At 33.1% G+C, this 20,400-nt stretch overlaps 1 protein-coding gene and 2 pseudogenes across 1 annotated transcript; all 3 read right to left on the bottom strand.

Annotated features, from left to right (window-relative positions):
- Window positions 1-94: 94 nt before the first annotated feature.
- Window positions 95-2,554, bottom strand: LOC122607596 (annotated as a pseudogene).
- A 5,441-nt stretch (window positions 2,555-7,995) lies between these two features.
- On the bottom strand, window positions 7,996-10,384 carry LOC122607603 (annotated as a pseudogene).
- A 3,474-nt stretch (window positions 10,385-13,858) lies between these two features.
- LOC122607632 (AT-rich interactive domain-containing protein 6-like) lies at window positions 13,859-20,106 on the bottom strand. The gene is made up of 14 exons (XM_043780652.1): window positions 19,861-20,106; window positions 18,111-19,287; window positions 17,888-18,021; window positions 17,762-17,801; window positions 17,366-17,418; window positions 16,967-17,012; window positions 16,781-16,876; window positions 16,161-16,268; window positions 15,391-15,433; window positions 15,235-15,307; window positions 15,005-15,071; window positions 14,866-14,916; window positions 14,444-14,536; window positions 13,859-14,340 (listed from the first exon to the last, which is right to left on the bottom strand). Exons 2-14 carry the CDS (start codon window positions 19,278-19,280, stop codon window positions 14,236-14,238), a joined length of 2,079 nt encoding a protein of 692 aa, XP_043636587.1. The 5' UTR covers window positions 19,281-19,287; window positions 19,861-20,106; the 3' UTR covers window positions 13,859-14,235.
- Between the last annotated feature and the right edge of the window lie 294 nt (window positions 20,107-20,400).

Here is a 20,400-nt window from a genome sequence, read left to right as displayed (position 1 = left end):
TATCCAACAAGGAGTGCACGGAACAGAAGGTCACATTCAAACTTATCAATTTGAATATGATATTCATCTTACCATTACATCAAATTTATAGAAGTATTGCGTAGAAAGAAATCTTATTCAATCTTTTATTGGAAGACTTATATCAAAAACGACATTACAAGACGGTTGGATGGTTACATATATGATCGATTACACAGGGACGGATTCCTCGAATAAGAGAGTAATATAGTCTTTCAAGGTCAGGTCCGAGAAGGTGAACCCATCATTGAACCTGTAGGCCACATAGATCACCCGTGTAAGATTAACGATCGGATAAAGCAACTCCATGGACACTTTGGTTGGCTTTAGACATCCCTCGTTGATGTCTTTCCATGCATTGTCAATCATTTCCTTGAGTTCTTTGATAGCTACATCTTCTGTCACTCCAAAAGTCTTTATATATGCATCTATTCCCGTCGCTCTATGTTCTCTTTCACGCTCAAACTGCATTTCATTAAAGATAATCCATCAAGTTCTTGTTGTGACATGATCATTACTATTAACAAACACAAATAATTAACTACTGTACAAAATATATGTAAGTTAATTAGTACCTCAAAGCTCACGACATCATTATGGAGTCCTGCAATTAGTTCCGAAGCTTCAAGCATTTTTGGATGACTATCATACCAAGCCAGAACCTCTTCATTCACAATCTCGCCCATGCCTATCAAACAAGATTTTGCAAGAAGGTTGTATGTAGAAGTTGCCAATCTATTCTCATAGTACTCTTGAAATGATGGTACAGTTCCACTATGTCTCCACTCGGCCTCTCTAAGATAGCCTCTAGTTAGATCCTGAAACTGGTTGTTATAAAAAATATATATATAGTTTAGTTAGTTATCAAATCATATATGATGTAGTAGGAGTTCACAATATTGGAGTCATATATAGAGAAATCATACTGCTTTTTTGGAAGCATGAACCACATTTTGCCTTCCTTCTTTAGCAAGTTGTTTCTCCCATTCAGCATACTCATTAAGGATAATTTGATAAAATGGTTGAATATATTCCGGAAGTTGCTCCACACAGCTAATTTCCCACCTGGAATTAACAGATACATGTTACATATATATTTGCTTAAACACATATGATATATAACTTGCATATGCAAAATAGATCGAGATGGTCAAAATTAAAGATTTAATTACCTGTTTATGGCATCAGTTAAAAGTCGAAGCTCCTCAATAGTTGCGTATGCATCAAATGTGTCATCCATCACCAACACTAGTTGCGCAATTTTCGTAGTTATGAATCTGGCTTCAACGTGACGAGGCTCCAAGAATACCGCTAACACCCATAGGTACAATTCTGGCATTTTATTTCTTGTATATGTAGCTATTGAATCGAAATTCATGTCCTTCGACCATCTAAATTAAAAGACAAGATTTATTAGTAATTAAGATATTTCATGATATTTGAAATTTTCAATATCATTCATTATTGGTAGACTTAATTACTTGGTGAGTTTTGAGAGTTCCTCCTTTTGCATCAGTTGAAAGTAACTGAAATGTGCTTTTGCAAGCTTCGGCAGCGGATCGTATTTTGAACATTCTTCTTCAAAGTTGGAGAAATACAGCCTTGCCTCTACAATCGGCAATCCTCGTTGACAAGGGAATTTAAGCCCTTGTGTCACCTGTTTTGCGAGAGTCCCTTCAAGTGTATCCACCACGCTCTTTAAATGAGATTCTGTGAATGCCAAGGCCTCATCCAAAATGGATTCGCCCCGTATTCCTAAATGTGTGCATTCATAAAAGCACAACATCCCCTTCACATCGGTTTTAATGTGTTCGTGGAATTTTCCGGTGCTAAAATCCTTGAACTTGTTAAACACATCTGTGAAACCCCAATATATATGTAAAGAAATGATTAGTTCTATATATAAACTCATTAGTACTGCTAGCTCCTTTAAATTGAATTCTTTTGCTTAAAGTTATGATTATGCATTATGCATGTGTAACACCATAAGTAGTCTCTTACCACAAGATAGTTTGTATCCGTATTGTCTAAAAACAAGAAAGTTCACCGAAGTTGTATAGAGATCAAATTCATTATATTCTTCCATATTAAGCTCCTTGAAAAGCTTTTCGAGTTGACACTCGATATCTTTTATGAAAAGATAGCTTAAACCAAGACGAGACACGCAGTTGATCAAACGTAGTTTTTCATTTGAATCCATGCTTGGATCAACAATTAATTTTTGTATCTTGTCACTTGGTTCTTTCATGGCTGCAACGTAATCATCCAATTCCTAGAAATGGAAAGAACAACATCAGTAAGTCTTTCATAAAACAAAAGGTGACACAAAATAGAAAGTATTATTCATGTTCAAGATGCTGGCGTACCAAGTTGTCGACGTCGAAAGACAGGAAACGATCGCCCCATAAGGAAGGAGGGAAGTTAGCAATAGGACGCACGATGGTGGTTTTGGCCGCCATTGATCTTGAATCAAAATATAAAGTAGTGTTAAAAAAGCCTTGAAGGTGTGAAGAATTCCTTAGTATGTTGAAGTGAATGTGTGAAGAATTCCCTAGTATGTTGTGGCTATTTATAGCATCCATATACACTCACTTTAATTTCAAAGTTACGTAATCAATATTTCTTTTTGGCCCTATGCATGCATTTGAGAATACTGTCCACTTGAGACTAGTTTATATTTTGTCAAAGAGGCCATTTTAGACTTATAGTCTACCAACCGTAAGATATAAATATAAGGGAAATATTTCAACAATATCATTATACACTTATACACTCCATAATACGAGTAAATTTTTTTTTTTTTTTCGATAATTAAAACTTGTTGTATGAATATCACTCCCCTATTTATAATTGTTTCAAAGTTCAATAAAATATATACTAGTCAGTCCGTGTTATGAGTAATTAGACGGATGCCCATGAGATGCAGCAAAAATGGTCTTATAATGGTGGAAACGAGTGGTGGTGGTGATGATGGTGATTAATGTAGGTTATTAATATAAAGGTAATTGATATAAAAAAAAAGTAATTGATATAAAGGATATATTGTGAATTAATTCATTTAGGATACTTTTGATAAACCAAGTTTGTTAGCAGTTAAATGTGTTGATTTTATATAGTCTACTAGAAGGATATCTGCATAATACGGTGATGGTAACGGTGACGGCGGGTAGCGTAAGTAATTGATGTAAAACTTATTGATTTAAATGGAATACTGTATGTATTTTAGAAATTAATGGGTGAATGATGTATATATTTATATATAGGGATTATTACCTATGAATGTAACTAACTATGACTAAATGTCTATGTTATGTAAAGATCTTGTAAAATATCTATGTCATGTAATGAACTTTCAAATCCCGATTATTGGATGTATCTGACCAATCAAAAACTTACACGTGACAGCTTATATGCTTGCCACATATACCAAGGTATATCTAATAACCAGGATTTGAAAGTTGATTACATTACATAAACATTTTACGAGACCTTTACATAGCATAGACATTTTGTCATAGTTAGTTACATTCGCAGGTAATAATCTCTTATATATATATGTGTGTGTGTGTGTGTGTGTGTGTGTGTGTGTGTGTGTGTGTGTGTGTGTGTGTGTGTAGGAAAAGGTTCAAATGAAAACCATTTGAATTGGAAGAACCTTTTAATTATAACTTGTTGTTCATATGTGAATAGTCTATGTGAACAAATTCATGCACATATGAACATGTCAAGATATAACTAATATTACCTATGTTCATATACGAATGGTTCTCAAATGAATCTACGTGAATGAATATGTTCACATATACCTATCACATATAAACAACAAGTTATAATATAGTGGTTCTCATGGTTCTTCCAATTTAAATGGTTCTTAATTAAACCTTACCCTATATATATATATATATATGGGATGGGAATATAAGGCTGTCGGGTATCTAAGCTTAGGTGTGGAACACTCACATATTGTTTTTTTTAATCCATAAAAATTATGGGGCCCATGCATTTATTAATTAAACAAAAAATAATAAAATATTAGTATGTTAGGGGTTCCACACCTAAGCTTAGGTGCCGGACAGCCTTATATTCTCTTTTCCCATATATATATATATATATATATATTGGTTTTCGTATATCCCAAAAATCTAACTTTTCAATATGACGGTATACAATTTTTATATAGTTGTATAGATGTGTACATAAATAACTTTCAAAGAATAAGATGATTTAGGATGATTTGTATGAATAATCTCACATTTCATTTTTCACTATATTTTATCGGTTTTTATGTTTGCTTTTCAAAGTCGTTTTGTATCAAGAATATACCATCTGATCATCAAATGAAAACTATATGAAGCTATAAGTAATGTTAAGTTATGATATTACATCATTAAAATCTTGCTCACTCGTGTTCTAGACATATGTTAGTATGCGTTTAATGAATTAAAAAAAATTAAAAAGAAAAAATTACTGATTTATAGTTCATTTTAGAATGGTTAAGTATTAAACTAAATTAATAATTATTAAATTTATCTTTGTTTTGAGTCATTGAAAGCTACCGGTGATGACAATATTAACTAGACATGGGTGAAAGTACAATTGACATAATTAAATGAAATAGAAGAAAATAAATAAAAACTATATATAATGATAAAAAGTCATACTTGGATATCAGGCTTATAATAGAATAACACTTGTACTATGGGTTTTCTGAGATTGGAATATATATATATATATATATATATATAGTAGAAATGAGTAACAATGATTCTTGCTGACCAAATAGTAGCATCAAATATTTTCGGATAAATTAATATCCGACGACCCACGAAGAAAAAAAAAAAAAAAGTTGGCTCATCCTCTATATATACACTAACTATTTTATATATTATAAACTAATGCTCAGGCCTGTTCAAGAACAGGTAATCACAAAATATATTAATCAAAGCTAAATAATTAGATTTCAAGTATATTAAATAAATATCGAACTTGGCTTTGTGTTTTGTGATCTTATGGAGATTCTTTGTGCCCTATATATATTATCAAGTTTGCGGTATATGCTTCGATTTGCTCTTATATTATCGTATGACTTGTTATCGGCACTTTTAGAACTTGATTTGATACTTAAACCTACGAACTCACCAACCATGTGTTGACTCGATTTAGTACACTTTTCAGGTGAACAGGTAGAGCAAAGGTGTGTCCCATGATAAGCTAGGATTGGACTTGGACTATTTTCGATCCGTGATCCTTTGATTTCGCGTATAGGTTAGGCTTAGGATCATTAGCCATCTTTTGAACTATATTTCTGTGAACTATTGATGGTGTTGTGCTCCTTATGCTTACTTTTGATCTGGAACTTATACTTAACTTTATTTGTTGAATGGATAGTCCAATCCTTTGTTGAATATAGTTTGTCTCTACTTAATCTCCATGTCATGTTGTGCTTTTCTCGACATCCCATGTATTCCGTCTTGTTGGGTGTTACAATTTCACTACTACTATATCAAGCTATCATTGATCTATTTACTATCAAACCACAATTGGGAGCAAATTCCTATTACTAAATGCATGTGCCCTTTTCATATCTCACATTTCATCCTTGAACATATTAAAATCATATGTATGGACCTGGTTTCTTCTTTGTTATACATATGATAGGTACAACACCACAATACCTATCACTCCCCCATAGTTAAGTTAACATCATAAAGTATTGTACGTTATATGAACACTACATGTGATGCTTAGCCAATTATTAACGTACAATAAAGTGTATGTAATGTTCGATCACCTTATCATTAAATCGAATTCATAGTAGTCTAGCGTAGAAAATAATCTTATTCAATCTTTTAATGGTTAAATTTGATGGATTACACAGGGACGGATTCCTTGAATAAAAGAGTAATATAGTCTTTCAAGGTCAGGTCTGAGAAGGTGAACCCATCATTGAACCTGTAGGTTACATATATCACCCGTGAAAGATTAACGATCGGATAAAGCAACTCCATCGACACTTTAGTTGGCTTTAGACATCCCTCGTTGATGTCTTTCCATGTGATGATGTACCCCTCCGGATCTCTATCTCCAGAGGTAAATCTGCCATAATTACGAAGCTCACCTTCGTCAGAACGGAGCTCACCTCCGTCAGAACGGATGTCACTTTAGGAAAATGGAGCTTATCCATCAGAACGGAAATAGAGGAAATCTCTTATTATCTTAATCCTAAAGCAAAGGTAAGTTTTCTTATCTTTTGTTATTATAATAGATCTATAATATGGCATGTAAATCCTATAAACATGTCATACTATATCTTGTACCCACATAACACGAGGGTATCCCCCTAAAACCCTAACTTATCCCCCAAGGTAAGTTAGTCCTATAAATAGAGGTATTCCCTCACGAATAGGATAAGTTCTCTCTACGAGATACGAAACCTTATTCACCCGATCACCTAAGGTGGACGTCTCCTCTATGGATTCGTCTCCACCACCCACACAAATACACCCGATCTTGTGGCGTTAAGCTTCTTAAAGCTTTACACCGATAGGGAATCGCCAACGAATCGGTTAAAAACCCTCACCTTAGTGGATCGGAGGACCGTACGGTTATTTGATTCATCACCATGCATTGTCAATCATTTCCTTGAGTTCTTTGATAGCTACATCTTCAGTCACTCCAAAAGTCTTCATATCTTTTTTTAAACCATAAAAACTATGGAGGACAAACATTTATTCAAAATATTAAAATATTGGTATGTGATGGGTTTTTCACCCAAGTTGGGTGCATAACAACCTCATACTCACTTTAATCTTAATCTAACTAGATTTTAGACCCATGTCCAACACTGGACACGTGGTTCACGATATTATCAATATTAGATGTTCATACATTTAATTCATAAAAGCTTATAATTTTGAACGTATACAGTTGTAAGTGTTATACTTTGCAAATAATTTCTCTATTACCAGTATTGGCATGATGCTACAATAATTTTTCTATTATAGAATTTTTGAAACCAGTTATATTAATAATTTGATATTATTATTAAAGATAATTATGAATTAAAATATAAACATATTTGTGATCTTGTACTTGACATTCAAGTATATGTATTTGATCATGATGCGGAATCATAACACGCTAAAAATAAATATAAATTAAGTATTAAGGGCTAAGAAGTGTAAATTATTGATGGAAAACAAAAAAGTGTAAATTAATGAGATTTTTTCTACAAATTAATACCAATACTAATATAATAATATATTTGAATAATGATTATTAGAGTTTTTAATTTATAGCTAATCTAAATGATGACATAAGCAAGAGTTAATTTGATGAAATTGAATGATTTGATTGGTTAACAAGTCATTAGTTCAACTGTCTTATAGTATATATTAAGATTAAGATCGTTTTATATATTTTTTTTTCTCTTCTCTTGGCTCTTTGCCTCTTTCTACCTATATACTCGTATATGCTCTCGTGGCATAATAATAAAATTCTAACACAAATTGATAACTCAAATTCCTACACTTAAATCATAATTTTAATCATCAGTTTGTGTTACGGCCTTAATATACGATGAAAACAACGTATTGTTAGCTTTTATGCTCTCGTATCTTCAACTCACAGTTTGGTAAAGAATTCAATTCCACTGTGAGTTGAAGATACGATGAAAACAACGTATTGTACGTCACCATAATCATTTTATAACATCGTCTTTGCACTTGTAGTTTCTATATGTATATTTCAACTTCATCACTGATCGAATTATTTGTAACTTCATATATCTGATTCCATGCATATCACATGTATGTATTACATAATAATAAAATGAACATCATAAAGTAGCTAGTGTATGTTATATGAAAACTATATATAATACATATGATGATGCTTAACCAATTATATATTAACGTACGTACAATAAAGTGAATGCAATATTCATCTTACCATTACATCAAATTTATAGAAGTATTGCGTAGAAAGAAATCGATCTTATTCAATCTTTTATTGGAAGACTTATATCAAAAACGACATTACAGGACGGTTGGATGGTTACATATATGATCGATTACACAGGGACGGATTCCTCGAATAAGAGAGTAATATAGTCTTTCAAGGTCAGGTCCGAGAAGGTGAACCCATCATTGAACCTGTAGGCCACATAGATCACCCGTGTAAGATTAACGATCGGATAAAGCAACTCCATGGACACTTTGGTTGGCTTTAGACATCCCTCGTTGATGTCTTTCCATGCATTGTCAATCATTTCCTTGAGTTCTTTGATAGCTACATCTTCTGTCACTCCAAAAGTCTTTATATATGCATCTATTCCCGTCGCTCTATGTTCTCTTTCACGCTCAAACTGCATTTCATTAAAGATAATCCATCAAGTTCTTGTTGTGACATGATCATTACTATTAACAAACACAAATAATTAACTACTGTACAAAATATATGTAAGTTAATTAGTACCTCAAAGCTCACGACATCATTATGGAGTCCTGCAATTAGTTCCGAAGCTTCAAGCATTTTGGATGACTATCATACCAAGCCAGAACCTCTTCATTCACAATCTCGCCCATGCCTATCAAACAAGATTTTGCAAGAAGGTTGTATGTAGAAGTTGCCAATCTATTCTCATAGTACTCTTGAAATGATGGTACAGTTCCACTATGTCTCCACTCGGCCTCTCTAAGATAGCCTCTAGTTAGATCCTGAAACTGGTTGTTATAAAAAAATATATATATAGTTTAGTTAGTTATCAAATCATATATGATGTAGTAGGAGTTCACAATATTGGAGTCATATATAGAGAAATCATACTGCTTTTTTGGAAGCATGAACCACATTTTGCCTTCCTTCTTTAGCAAGTTGTTTCTCCCATTCAGCATACTCATTAAGGATAATTTGATAAAATGGTTGAATATATTCCGGAAGTTGCTCCACACAGCTAATTTCCCACCTGGAATTAACAGATACATGTTACATATATATTTGCTTAAACACATATGATATATAACTTGCATATGCAAAATAGATCGAGATGGTCAAAATTAAAGATTTAATTACCTGTTTATGGCATCAGTTAAAAGTCGAAGCTCCTCAATAGTTGCGTATGCATCAAATGTGTCATCCATCACCAACACTAGTTGCGCAATTTTCGTAGTTATGAATCTGGCTTCAACGTGACGAGGCTCCAAGAATACCGCTAACACCCATAGGTACAATTCTGGCATTTTATTTCTTGTATATGTAGCTATTGAATCGAAATTCATGTCCTTCGACCATCTAAATTAAAAGACAAGATTTATTAGTAATTAAGATATTTCATGATATTTGAAATTTTCAATATCATTCATTATTGGTAGACTTAATTACTTGGTGAGTTTTGAGAGTTCCTCCTTTTGCATCAGTTGAAAGTAACTGAAATGTGCTTTTGCAAGCTTCGGCAGCGGATCGTATTTTGAACATTCTTCTTCAAAGTTGGAGAAATACAGCCTTGCCTCTACAATCGGCAATCCTCGTTGACAAGGGAATTTAAGCCCTTGTGTCACCTGTTTTGCGAGAGTCCCTTCAAGTGTACCCACCACGCTCTTTAAATGAGATTCTGTGAATGCCAAGGCCTCATCCAAAATGGATTCGCCCCGTATTCCTAAATGTGTGCATTCATAAAAGCACAACATCCCCTTCACATCGGTTTTAATGTGTTCCTTGAATTTTCCGGTGCTAAGATCCTTGAACTTGTTAAACACATCTGCATGTGACAAAGCATATATATGTAAACAACTAGCAATGCTATGTATATATAAACCAAATATATTATATATGATTATGTATGTGTAACACCATAAGTATAGTTTCTTACCACAAGATAGTTTGTATCCGTATTGTCTAAAAACAAGAAAGTTCACCGAAGTTGTATAGAGATCAAGTTCATTGAATTGTTCCATATTAACATCTTTGAAAAGTTTCTCGAGTTGACACTCGATATCTTTGATGAAAAGATAGTTTAAACCAAGACGAGACACGCAGTTGATCAAACGTAGTTTCTCATTTGAGTCCATATTTGAATCAACGATTAATTTTTGTATCTCATCGGTTGGTTCTTTCATGGCTGCAACGTAATCATCCAATTCCTGGAAATAATTAATGGAAACAACAACATCAGTGATTAAAACAAAAGGTGACACGAAAAAGAAGGTATATATATATTATTCGGGTTCAAGATGGTGGCGTACCAAGTTGTCGACGTCGAAAGACAGGAATCGATCGCCCCATAAGGAAGGAGGGAAGTTAGCAATAGGACGCACGATGGTGGTTTTGGTCGCCATTGATCTTGAATCAAAATATAAAGTAGTGTTAAAAAAGCCTTGAAGGTGTGAAGAATTCCTTAGTATGTTGAAGTGAATGTGTGAAGAATTCCCTAGTATGTTGTGGCTATTTATAGCGTCCATATACACTCACTTTAATTTCAAAGTTACGTAATCAATATTTCTTTTTGGCCCTATGCATGCATTTGAGAATACTGTCCACTTGAGACTAGTTTATATTTTGTCGGAGAGGCCATTTAAGACTTATAGTCTACCAACCGTAATATACTCCATCCGTCTCATATTAAATGTTTAATTTTGACTTGTCAAGTCTTTTGTTTGCAACTTTGACCATAAATATCTTTTTTTGTAGTATTTAATAGTATACGAAAGTTATATTAATGAAATGTACATTGAAAACTCAATCTGTCCATATATTTTATATGAAGTATTGTATAATATACACAAATATTTTTATGGTCAAAGTTTAAACCAGAAGACTTAACAAGTCAAAGTTGGACATTGAATATGGGACGGAGAGAGTATTTATTATTGTTTCAAAGTTCCATAAAACATATACTAACAGTACGTGTTATAAAAGTAACTAGACGGACGCCATGAGATGCGGCAACAGTGATGGACACCATAAAATATATACTAACATTTCGTTTTTCATTATATTTTATCGTTTTTTACTTTTGCTTTTCAAAGTCGTTTTATATCACGAATGTATATAGCATCTGATAATCAACATGGAAACTACGTGAATCTATAAAGTCATGTTAAGTTATGATATTACACCATTGAAATCTTGCTCACTCGTGTTCTAGACATAAGTTAGTATGCATTTAACGAATTAAATAGAAAAAATTGATGATTTATAGTTCATTTTAGAATGGTTATAAGTTTTAACCTAAATTAATAATTTTTAAATGTATCCTTGTTTTGACCTATTGAAAGCTCATTACTGGTGATGACAATATTAACTAGACATGGGTGAAACTACAATTGACATAATTAAAATGAAATAGAAGAAAATAAATAGAAAACTATAGATAAAGATAAAAAGTCATACTTGGATATTAGACTTATAATATAATAATACTTCATACTTTGTACAAACAATATATGGGTTTTCTGGGAGTGGAATATATGTAGTAATGATTCTTGCATATTTTGTTGCTGCCTTCATATTTGACCAACTTAGTAGCAGACTAGCAGCAATATTTTCGGATAAATTAATATCCGACAACCCACGAAGAAAAATAAGAAAAAGGTGGCTAAACAGAATAGGTATTAGTCATCCTCTATGTATACACAAACTATCTCATAAAATCATACTACTGGATAAAATATGGTTGGAGATCCTTAATTATCTAAATTGCTTTTTTGACTACATGTCAAATCAAATATATCCTAGGTTTGTTTAAATTATACTCCATATATATATAACAAAGAAATTAGAAGAGTCAATATGTTCATCCTCTTCGTGGGTGCTATATATATCCAAATTAATAAAGGATAAGCCAAACCAAACTAAATTCTCTTTGTAAGTTGTATTTGGAAAAATGATAAAGGAAAGGCAAAAAAACAAGAAAAATTTAGCCAGCCATAATAGACAATAAGAAACGATCATAGTGGAAAATTAAGTGTAGCCAAGAGAAAAGTAAACAGCCATATATAGTAGAAAAAATAGACGCAGAATATTGGAGGATGGTGTGGAAATTATTTTTTATCTTATGTTGTTACTTGTTAGTGCGTACTTTTAAATGAATCTGGGCCGTTTTAGATAATATCATTTAGACCTCGGGAAAAATTTATAATATACTAAAAAGTTATGTGAATGTACAAGTGTTTTATACATGGAATGTACAATTTTTTATAACATATAGTATTTTTTACCATTCTTTCATTTTAATCCCAACTTTCTATCTTTTAACTTTTGTCTCACGTTAAAGTTTTCGTTTGTATTTTCCGATATTAAATTTTGGATTCTCATATTTTTATCAAATAACTTTCACACAGTACGGTTTTACTTTAATTTTCATCCGCCTTTTTATATATCTAATGTTTTTAATATATTCCTAAAAGCCTATGTAAATGTACAAGTTAAATATACAAGTTTCTATAGTACATAATAATTTTTACCAGTTTTCAATTTAACCCCTTAAAGTTTCTATATTTTCACTTTGTCCCAAATCAAAATTTCATTTTTATTTTATTGACATTTAACTTTTTGATTCTTATGTTTTTACCAAGAAAACTTTCACACAATTATGGTTTTACTTTTAACTTTTATCCATTTTTTATATATCTAACGTTTTTAATATATAATAAGTTTTATCATCTTTACGTCTTACGTTCATGTAATATTTAAAGCTTTCATATAACGCATAATAATATTTACCAATTTTCATTTCTCCCTAAAGTTTCTATCTTTTAACTTTTGTCCCACTCAAAGTTTTCATTTCATTTTCTTGACACTTAATTTTTTGTTCTCATGTTTTTATCAAACAACTTTACACAGTTACGGTTCTACCTTTAAACATTTGATTTTTTATATTTTCATCTGTCTTTTTATATATAATACATTCATGTAACATTTAAAACATTAATATAGTTATTGTTTATATTTTATATATCTTATTATTAATTTTTTATATTTTTTTTATTGTGATTGTTATATGTTTAGTTGTCTTTTTTAAATTTCGGTTTAAATATTTGACATAAATCCAGGTCTAAAATATTGTCGTGTAAAAGCGTATCCCTCAACAACGCGCGGATTAAAAAACTAGTTATACACTATATTTGCAATAATTTAAAATTTAATATTATTAAAATCTACTGTATTCTATTTCTATATAGATATTAAACTAGTAATTACACTCTCGTAATGTAAAAATTGTAAAACAACATTTTATAGATACTTTTAAATTACTAACAAGTATATTATTGAAAACTTTTAAATACTCATATTATATATTTATATGATCAATCTCCCATTTTTGTTGTGCCTGAGAGACAACTTGGTAGATCATTGTTCGAGGACATAACGGCTCGCCAAGGGAAATGTATTGTTATGTTCCTTGTCCCAAGTTGATCACTTATAGAAGAGATGTGTATCTAAGTGAAAACCTTCTTTAAATAATTACACGTTTTTTGGACCAGTGTATAGGCCCAGTCCAAGAACAAAGCAGGACTTCTAGGATGTACGGTTACCTTAAGAATTGTAATCCAAGTTAAGGTCTGTTGCATTACAGTTAGACTGTATCCAATGACTCGACATGAATACATTGAACCTGTGACCTTAAAGTCTTCGGAAAGAAAGCACAAATTAAGGTCCTCGTCATATATTGAGCTAAAACAACTCATTTAGCACAGGTTCTGGTCCCAAATCGAACCATAAACTGCAAACATGTTTGGGATAATTTGCGAGATATAAATGCAATATGACAACCATAAAGGCATAAACTGCAAACAAGTTTGGGATGATAAATCCAATACGACACCCTTTAAACTCTGATAAATACATAACTATAGAAATCATATATTATCAATTATTTATAGCTGCAAACCAGTGCAGGTCTTGTCTCATTTCATGTGTTCACATCAGAAGTAACAATAACTAATGTTTAAGCACAAATACAAAAGTCCAGCAAAAGTTTCTCTAGCCTACAAATGAAAGCCATAAGCGGCCTTCACTTTCTCAGTTTCTCTGCAACTGGAAGCTTCAAAAGCTTCACCCATTGGCATGTTCAGAATCTACACTACTGATGGTAAAGCTGCATGGCAAGACACCTTGCAAACCGTTTTTTTAAACAATCAAATTAAAGCTAAATATCTGCCTCTGCCTACTTTAAATGTCCTAATCCTGATGCTTATAACTTATAGGGGTAAAAGAATTCTAGATATTTGGCTGCTCAAAAGGCACACGAACCAAGAGCCGTCCATGTAGGCTGACAATTGCTGAGGTGCGAAGTGGGTCAATTCTTCCTGGTAAGCTGATCACCTATATATATATAGTATTAACCAAAAGATTAAACATAAACTTTACAATGACTCAAAACAGAGACTTCAGTTTTTTGATTGAATACTCAATTTGAAGGACAAACCTTCTTGAAAGCTGTAATACCCCATGGGTTGTCAAGTTGCTCAGGTTGACCTGTGATGACCAGACGTCCAGCTGGATCTGATTGAACACGTACCTAAAATCCATCACAAAACCAGGTCACATTGTCAACTTTTACCTGAAGCTTTAATAACATTCACGTTTTATGTCCTTAGAAAGATGAGAGCATGAAAACACAAATACTAAAGTGACAGTTGTGTTTCACATTATCACATATTATAAAAGCTCAAATATAGGATTTCATTACAAAACCGTTTAAAATCAAGGAAAGCACCTTATTTACAAAAAATAACATATGATCTAAATAAATTACTCTTTCACAAAAAGCAATTGAAGTATACTTGAAAATTTCATACTCAAGAAACGTTCATCTTATATATGTATATCAGTGGCGAGTCAACTAACCTCTTCTCGCAGAAGCCCTGGAACTAACGCATACACCTCAAAGCAATCCTTCTGTGAACGATGAGAGATGTAGTAAACTTAGACATCCAGTAACTGTCAAATTGAGATACATAAAAATCAGTAGTTCTGCAATACTTACAGTTTCTCGCACATTTACTTTTACCCAACTAGCTGGAGGACCGATATCAGCAACTGTGGTGACAACTCTATCACATTTAAAAAGATAGGTAAATTGTCAAGGCACTTGTAGAAAAACTAGAGACTACGGATTAGAGTATGAACTAATGAAAGTAACATGCAACGCGAATATAAAACTGAATGTAGAAAGTGAACAGATAATGATATCAACGATGAAACTTGAGCCTTAACTGCCTAGATGTTTCAGTCCGAGCAGCTTTCACAGAATGCTCCACTTCACTTGGTCTCTTTTGTTTCAGCGAGCCTATATGTCACATTACTCAATTAAGAACATATCCTATATAGATGTCGTATAATGTTATACCATGATGTAAGAGTGGGCCTTACCAAGGCTTTTGAAACTTTTGTCGCGCTTCTGTGAATTCTTTTCCTAAACAAGAAGAGTTGCAAGTCAATTTAGTGTGTGCATGACCCCTTCGCAGTTATCATGATTATAAAAAATATTGATTTATAATGAACCGAGATCACGCTACTTTGTGTTATATTTGTTGTCAAAGGGTAACAGGCCCTGTGGCTGCCCCCACCAACAAGTCTCATGGGAGGACCGACAATGAAGTTGTGCGAGGTTCGCAACCACACAACAAACGCCTTCGAAAGTCAGGGATTCCAAATTTTATTTTTTCAATAATATAGATATAGATTTTATACAAAATTATATATTAATAAAAATAATACTTTATAACAACTGAGTTGGATCGCTGAAGAATACGTTGCCCATGCATAACTTTTGGCAACTATCATTGACTTGGGGCCACCAAATTTTTATCTAGAGGCCTCGTTTTATACTTCCATAGGGCCTCTAAATCTCAACATTTTTAGGCTATTGCCATCTCACGGCAAACATGGGAGTGGTAACTGGTAAATCGCGTAACACTGTGGTTAAAGAGGCATGGGAATGGGATTTGATTCCTAAACCTCTTCTTTTGTCGCACAAGCTAGGCTACCATTACGGGGACTTGTTTTTACTATATAGCATTGTAGAGATATGACAGATGATCAAAACACTATCTGGAAATTTGGCAAGTCCACTGTTGAACTTTTTCTTAAAAGCATATAAAGACAGGTCTCAACAAACTGATGACGACTGACTTACTAACCTCACCAAGGCCCAAGAGACGTTGGGAGTGCCAACCCTGCATGGCTCGAGATGCAGCATCCCTCCGTGCCCTGCCCGATCCTGACCCCGGGGTCAGATGACCATTTGTCTACAAAAGCATTCATATAAGCAGATTATGAAGTGAAAAAAAAGCAAGATGTAGTCCTTATATATCTTGTTCCTTCAGATCATTATCAAACCAACTCAAAAGAAAGCAAACGAACACCCTTCCGAATTTCAAAAAATTATGTATTAACATTTTTTGGCTGTATATGTTGGAAGAAATTTCCAATTGTTTTTAAAAGAAAAGAACACTTAATTCAATTCTCTAATGTGAAAAAGTGTATGTGAGATAGATTTATTTTAGCTCCCAGCCTTTCAAAGACAATAAAGAAGAATGAAAGCCAAGAACTTCTCAAATCTCAACTTGAAAAGTTAAGGTAACCATATTTTGTGAAGTAACCATGGTGGTTACTTGACAGTTGTTTCAACAAAAGAAGCTTTTACACCCATAAAACATGAAAATAAAACGATACTGTATAAACACCCAGAACCTAGATACAGACATTCTAAAATCGAGTAAATATGTTAAAAGTCCAAGCACTAAGATTTTAAGCTGACCTCAATTTCAACGGCAGGGGACTCTGGGTAGGCAATCGCAAGGGGTAGTTCAACCTCACCAGTTTGAACCTTATGCCTTTCGAATTCAAGAAGTGCCTACAAATAATAACAAATTACACAATAGACATAAAATAATCAGTCTCACTAATCGGTTACTGAATATAACAGAAGTAAAAGAACCATTACCTTTTCATAGAATATGCGAAATGTCCACGAGACAGTTGTGCACGTCCTTCAGGATGCATACCATAAAGGATTAGTAGGAAGATACTATAAAATACCATGTCTTGAAAAGACACAGAAAAAATGACTCAAAAGGGAACTAGTCAAACAATTGAAAGTCGACCAAAGTCCATTTTTAAGCATACCACATCTTAAATCATTTTGATCATAAGATAAGATTATCCTAATAAAATTTTATCATTATCTGAATAAACGCATATTAGCCAACCATTAACAAAAATGGAAACCTGCCAACCCAGCCATCACGCCACTAACATGACACTCAGTCCATATTTGATCATTTTCCTAAGTTATTTTTAAAAGTAAAATAGCAGATGTTATAAAGATAACATATTCTCTTACTTGGGTGGATGGAATGCTTCACCTACTTGACGCCACCATTTGGATCCAGTTACCTAAACATAGCTAAAATAAGTCAGATAGTAAAGCACCAATTTAACACCTATATTAACATTATCAATATCAATTTCCATTAGAACTAAAATTAAAAAACCACATTGCAAACAGATTTTGAATAGAGTACAGTATATTATGTCAAAATATCTATAAAAAATATGTCAAACAAAAAGATTGAAGACACAAACTTTAAAGCACAATACTAACAGCTGATGTGAACCATCATTTCTGGCAATTATGTGTTAAACTAAAAGCATTTCATACAAGCTTGCTTTAAACTTCAAATAAACTGTTATGAACTATCTACTGAACTCATGATGCAGAAGAGAAGAGTGTGCATACCCGGTCATATCCACCCAATTTGATAACGGACCTCCATAACCTATGCACAGAAGTAGAGCAATAGAAAATGAGTCATCACCGAAAATCATAAGATCATGAAACCAAAATGGGAACCACAAAACTTACTTCAAGCAATTTAAATGTTGTCCATAAAACTTTGGAGGCTTAAATTCAATCCCTTTTGCCCTATAGAAGGCTTCCACCTCTCTCATGAATGTTTCTTGTTCCTCAGCGGTCCCTGATTCATAGCCCTCATCTATCTAAACATTAACATAGCAAAGAGAAACATAAGTAACTCAAAGTAAATTCAAGATGTTGATGCAGCTTCTAAATTTAATGTAAAAACTACCTTTGTGTACTCTAGCTCACTCTTCGGCGTTTTTGCACTATGATACTCGACTTTACTAGGTGAATAATTCACTAAGGCATTCGGTGTAGGAAGCTCTTGATGTTTTTCATCTCCCGCATTGTCTCCCACATTGTTACTCTCTGGAAGCTTCATAGAACTATCATAGTCAGTTTCTTCCATCATATGGCGATCCTCATCCATATCTGTAACATCAGTCTTGCTACCGTCAACCTTAGCATCATGACCTATTTCTGTAGCATTGTTTGTACTATCATCAACTTTATCATCATCAGCCGCCATCGTAGCATCAATCTTACTATCGTCAATCTTATCATCATCACCCAATTCTGTTGCATCATTCTTATCATCACCGGCCATCACTATAGCATCACTCTTGCGTTCGTAAACCTTATCATTATCACCCTTTTCCGTAGCATCGTTTTTACTATCATCAATCTTATCATCATCACCCATTTCTGTACCATCGTTCTTTCCTTTATCAATCTTATCATCATCACCCACTTCTGTAACACTGTTCTTACTATCGTCAATTTTAACATCACTAACTTTTTCTGTAGCATTGTTCTTATGATCATGTATCTTATCATCATCGGGTGTCACTGTAGCACCATTCTTACCATCATCAAGCTTATCATCATCGCCCAAATTCGTAACATCGTTCTTACAATCATCATCAGCCGTCTCTGTAATATCATTCTTCCTATCAAGCTTATCATCATCGGCCATATCTGTTGCATCATTCTTACTATCAAGCTTATCATCATCACCCAAATTCGTAACATCGTTCTTACAATCATCATCAGCCGTCTCTGTAATATCATCCTTACTATCATTAATCATATCATCATCAGCCGTCGCTGTAGCCTCATTTGTGTCACGAACGATTTCATCACCCGTTGAGATAACTTCTTTCTCACTATCCTGTGGCGTATCCAGAGGCAAGTTCTGCTCACTTACGTCAGTCTTTATCTCCTCTGTGCTAATCGTACTTACATATTCTTCCTCTTCTTGCCCTAGCCCAATTTGTTTCGGGCTGTCCCCTGCATCTTTACCAGCAAGCTCGTCTTTTTTCAAACATTCTTTACCATCCACCACTTCATCTTCTAAAATCTTTCCAGCATCCTCCATCTCGACATCCTTCTGATCCATAATAACCCTACAAAAAAATATTAAAAAATAAGCCATTCCCAATTTCCCACAAGACGTTAACTTATCAAAACACAAATTTACGTAAATACGCATACAGTTTTTTGTTTCTCCCTCACACTCTTGCTAGGTCTTTCTGAAAGCAGTCTCTCTATAAACACTAGTTTCTTTTTGAAATAATATTATTTTTTTCATCCAAACATCTTTTTTAAAAAATCAACACAAACAAAAAGAATCAACCTTCATGTTCACCCAAATTCCCAACAAAAAAAAAAAAATTAATTATTATTACAAGTAAAAAAAAAATTGTATCTTTACAAAACACATAACTTACAAAGATAATAAAGATACTTTTTTTAGGGTTTTGAAACTTTAAAACAATATTAAATTTTGTTTGTTTTTAGGGTTACTCAAATTCCTATTAATTTAGTCAAACCAAAACTACAAATTCACAACAAACACACACACACACACACACACACACACACACATATATATAAACACACATATAAATATATATAGATATATAGATTTAATTAAAATTATATGTAATTATTGTATAATAAGAAGTGATGAATTTTACCTGTGTGAGCTAGGAAACAGTAATTAAGAGAAGTTTTTTTCTGTTTTTTAAATAACAGAGAGGGGTACAGGTGGCGGTGTGTGATAGGTGGAGAGATATATATGGTAACACGGTGAAATTCAGGCACGGCGATGGGGAGTTAGAGATATAGAGATAGAGATAGATATAGAGATGTCGGAGTATTTGGGTTCGATTATCAGGTTGCCGGTGGGTTATTCGTCTAAATCAGATAACGGGTCTCTCCTTTGTTACTAACTTACTATTATTATAAATAAAATAAAAAAAGGATTAAAAAATTACATAAATATGGATATACATGTTATAAACTTATAATTTCTAACTTTAACCCCCACCATCAGCTTTGGCTAATTTTTTTTTTTTTTTTTGTTAAATACAATTTGGATCACTCACTAATAAGGTTGCGGAACTCGCAACACGTTCCCAAGTCGGCTAACTAGTGAATTGCGAGTACTCGGGTCAATGCGGCGAGTACTCAGGTCAATGCAGTGAATACTCGGATTAATCAAACGACTCAGGTCA

This window comes from Erigeron canadensis, chromosome 1 (genome assembly GCF_010389155.1).
Source record: "Erigeron canadensis isolate Cc75 chromosome 1, C_canadensis_v1, whole genome shotgun sequence".
Lineage (NCBI taxonomy): Eukaryota > Viridiplantae > Streptophyta > Magnoliopsida > Asterales > Asteraceae > Erigeron > Erigeron canadensis.
This window is presented reverse-complemented; position numbering and strand designations above follow the sequence as displayed.

Coding starts and splice junctions, on each gene's coding strand:
- LOC122607632 (XM_043780652.1), bottom strand. CDS start 19,280: ATGGATCAGAAGGATGTCGAGATGGAGGATGCTGGAAAGATTTTAGAA. Junction 18,022..18,110: donor GTGAGCTAGAGTACACAAAG/GTAGTTTTTACA, acceptor GTTAATGTTTAG/ATAGATGAGGGCTATGAATC. Junction 15,072..15,234: donor CGGACTGAAACATCTAGGCA/GTTAAGGCTCAA, acceptor TAAATGTGATAG/AGTTGTCACCACAGTTGCTG.